This window comes from Dipodomys ordii, unplaced genomic scaffold, assembly GCF_000151885.1.
Source record: "Dipodomys ordii isolate 6190 unplaced genomic scaffold, Dord_2.0 Scaffold65, whole genome shotgun sequence".
NCBI classification, from domain to species: Eukaryota; Metazoa; Chordata; class Mammalia; order Rodentia; family Heteromyidae; genus Dipodomys; species Dipodomys ordii.
Genome location: NW_012267281.1, coordinates 5,696,205 through 5,699,904, shown reverse-complemented (window position 1 = coordinate 5,699,904; position 3,700 = coordinate 5,696,205). Strand labels below are relative to the sequence as shown.

At 60.2% G+C, this 3,700-nt stretch overlaps 1 protein-coding gene across 1 annotated transcript in view; it reads left to right on the top strand.

Annotated features, from left to right (window-relative positions):
- Positions 1 to 293: 293 nt before the first annotated feature.
- Positions 294 to 3,700, top strand: part of Zic2 (Zic family member 2) — a 3,645-nt gene continuing 238 nt past the window's right edge. The window contains exons 1-3 of the mRNA XM_013022959.1: positions 294 to 1,365; positions 3,287 to 3,450; positions 3,587 to 3,695. Coding sequence (XP_012878413.1) covers positions 294 to 1,365; positions 3,287 to 3,450; positions 3,587 to 3,695 — 1,345 coding nt within the window. The remainder of the gene's footprint in view (positions 1,366 to 3,286; positions 3,451 to 3,586; positions 3,696 to 3,700) is intronic.

The window sequence follows — 3,700 nt, the reverse complement described above, 5'->3', positions numbered from 1 at the left end:
TCCTCCACCTCCTCCTCCTCCTCCTCCCGCGCCTCCGCCGCCGCCGCCTCCTCCTCTTCCTCTCCGCGTCTTCGCTCGGTGCCCGGCTGCCGGAGGCAGATCCAGGCGGCGGCGGAGGCGGCGGGCGCACGAGCGCGGCTCTTGGGACTGCAGCCGCCGCTACCACCGCCGCCTGCGCGCCCCGGAGCCCGGCGGCCTCCCGACTCAACCTCACGGACCGGGAGAGAAGGACCTGAGGCGGCGCGTTAGCGCGAGGCTCGCCGGGGTCGGCGGGGCGGGCGGGCGTGCTGGCCATGCTTCTGGACGCGGGGCCGCAGTTCCCGGCCATCGGGGTGGGCAGCTTCGCGCGCCACCATCACCATTCGGCCGCGGCGGCGGCGGCGGCGGCCGCCGAAATGCAAGACCGCGAACTGAGCCTGGCGGCCGCGCAGAACGGCTTCGTGGACTCGGCCGCCGCGCACATGGGGGCCTTCAAGCTGAACCCCGGCGCGCACGAACTGTCCCCGGGCCAGAGCTCGGCGTTCACGTCGCAGGGCCCCGGCGCCTATCCCGGCTCCGCGGCGGCTGCCGCCGCCGCCGCCGCACTTGGACCCCACGCCGCGCACGTTGGCTCCTACTCCGGGCCGCCTTTTAACTCCACCCGGGACTTCCTGTTTCGCAGCCGCGGCTTCGGCGACTCGGCGCCGGGCGGCGGGCAGCACGGGCTCTTCGGGCCGGGCGCCGGCGGCCTGCACCACGCGCACTCTGACGCACAGGGCCACCTCCTCTTCCCCGGCCTCCCGGAGCAGCACGGGCCGCACGGCTCGCAGAATGTGCTTAACGGGCAGATGCGCCTTGGGCTGCCGGGCGAGGTGTTTGGGCGCTCAGAGCAATACCGCCAAGTGGCCAGCCCTCGGACTGACCCCTACTCGGCGGCGCAACTCCACAACCAGTACGGCCCCATGAATATGAACATGGGTATGAACATGGCAGCGGCCGCAGCTCACCACCATCACCACCACCACCACCCCGGTGCCTTTTTCCGCTACATGCGGCAGCAGTGCATCAAGCAGGAGCTCATCTGCAAGTGGATCGACCCGGAGCAGCTGAGCAACCCTAAGAAGAGCTGCAACAAAACTTTCAGCACCATGCACGAGCTGGTGACCCACGTCTCTGTGGAACACGTCGGCGGCCCCGAGCAGAGCAACCACGTCTGCTTCTGGGAGGAGTGTCCGCGCGAGGGCAAGCCCTTCAAGGCCAAATACAAACTGGTCAACCACATCCGCGTGCACACGGGCGAGAAGCCCTTTCCCTGCCCCTTCCCGGGCTGCGGCAAGGTCTTCGCGCGCTCCGAGAACCTCAAGATCCACAAAAGGACACACACAGGTAACCGTGGACAGGGAGCGGGGCGAGGCGCCACGGGGGAAGTGGACACAAGCTGTGTGCGTGTGGAGAGGAGTGTGTGTGTATGTGTGTGTGTTCCGTGTGTGCGGATGCCGGGCGCCGACAGCCAGCCGAGGCCCTGGGACAGGAGATGTTTTTGTGCGAGCGAGCGAGCGAGCCAGCGGCATGTTTTTGTTGGAGATGAAAGTATTATTGGGCTGGGGATTTTTTTTTTCCATCTGCGGAAATCGAGTTTAAAACGACCAGGAATCACATCAGATGTATGCTCGGGGTGATGCAACTGCTTCGTTGGCTCAGCCACGGTTAATAATTTCCCACCAGAAGAGAACGCACGAGGTGAAACTGCGTTCTAACTCGGAGCCTGGGAAGCGAGCCTGGCGAGGGCTTTGGCAGCTGGTGTGGATGTGCTTTTCTGCCCGGAGTGTATGGTCTGAGCTGGAGTGACTCGTGTGTGTTTTCCCATTCTTTTTTTTTCCCCCTCCGGATCCAAACGCCCTTCCCGAGAGGACTGTTTCCCATTACGTGATTCTGGTGTGAGTTGGGGCTGTAAAGCGTTTCTCATTTTTAAAGTGTTTTTAAAGCCAATCTTGAGGGTGAGTCGTGGGGACTTTACGGTGGTTTCGCAGCCGTTTGTGAAATTTCTCTAATGGGCACCAGAGGGTTTGCGATTCCTAACTCGGACCCACACCCCGGGCCGCGAGAACCCCCAAGCTGCTCGGGGCGATAGCGTAGCGTGGGAAGAGGGAGCCGCGGAGGAACGCTCCTCCCGCTTCATAGATTATTCATCTAGGACCAGGTCTCAGCCAAAACCGTGCCAGACGATTTCCTAAAGAAAGCCAAATGTTTTAGCAACTTCCCCCGTCAATATTTACTCCGGAGTGGGGATACGCCAGCGGCCTATTGTTCTCTTTTGGGTAGGGAGGGAGTGGAGGTGCGAGACAAGCTTTTAACAAGGTTTAAAATTTGAGAAATGTATTTGCATGAAATGCTCGCTTTTGAGTCCTGTATCTGAGCGGATGTCTTTTACACACACACACACAACAATTTAGGTGCTAATGGAATTTCACGTTAAATGGTCCCCTTTCCAAGTGGAGCAGTGTTTGAGTTCTCACACCTCTAAATGACTCCCAGCGTTTGGAATCCCGGCCACAGGAGGCCGCATCGCGAGAAAATTAAACAGGGATATTTTCAGAGGTTTCCCTTACCTCAGCCCCTAAGCCTCGCAGCATGTATTTCTCCTCAGTTATTCGAACGCTGCCTTTCCTTTTATATTTATCTTTCCCTCCCAGATTGTTTTTAAAAGATTGGAGAAAGGGGGGGGGGCGTGTGATACTGGAATTCTGGTTAATTGAATCTGCCGAATTTTGGATGAAAAATACTGGCTCAGGCTCTATCCACAGTCCCGGGCCTCAGACAACACACAGCAACTCCAAATGTAATTGCCTGCTGGCCCCAAGCAGAGACAGACAGCAGCCCGCAGCCTGCGTGATTCTCATAATGCCCCAAATATTTTGTCATAATAACAGCTTCTCCATGGCGAGACCAACTTGCTATGAGCTGGGAAATCCAAGAAGCCCCCGAGGAAGGCGGGCCGGGCCTCGGGAAGTTACCCCATATTTGATAGCTATGTGCGCAAGCTCTAAGCCTGAAGATAGGCAAATTACTAATAAACGGTCAGGTGTGTTAGTTGGAGAAGGTGTAGGGGCGGGGGGACAAAAAAAAAGCATTTTGGATCTTCCCTTGGGGCGGGAGAGAGGATCCGACCTGTTGGAGAGACTCAGCCTCCTTCTCCCTTCTTCTCCCTCCAACACACCACTTTGGAGGTTCTGGCCTGGGGCAGCCGGGGCGAGGGCTCCCAGGGTTTGGGGTGGCCACCACTGAGCGCGTCTGTCTGCGTCCACAGGAGAGAAGCCCTTCCAGTGTGAATTCGAGGGCTGTGACCGGCGCTTCGCCAACAGCAGCGACCGGAAGAAGCACATGCACGTCCACACCTCGGACAAGCCCTATCTCTGCAAGATGTGCGACAAGTCCTACACGCACCCCAGCTCCCTGCGGAAGCACATGAAGGTACCCCCGCGGGCCCCGGGAGGGAGGGCTAGGCCGCCGGGTGGGAAGGGTCCCCGGGGGGCGGGGGGCTGGCCTCACAGCAGCTACACTCACACCCAGTCCCCTCTGGTCCCCCCTCCCGGCTTTTGTCTTGCAGGTCCATGAGTCCTCCCCGCAGGGCTCCGAGTCCTCCCCAGCCGCCAGTTCGGGCTACGAGTCCTCCACGCCCCCGGGCCTGGTGTCCCCTAGCGCCGAGCCCCAGAGCAGCTCC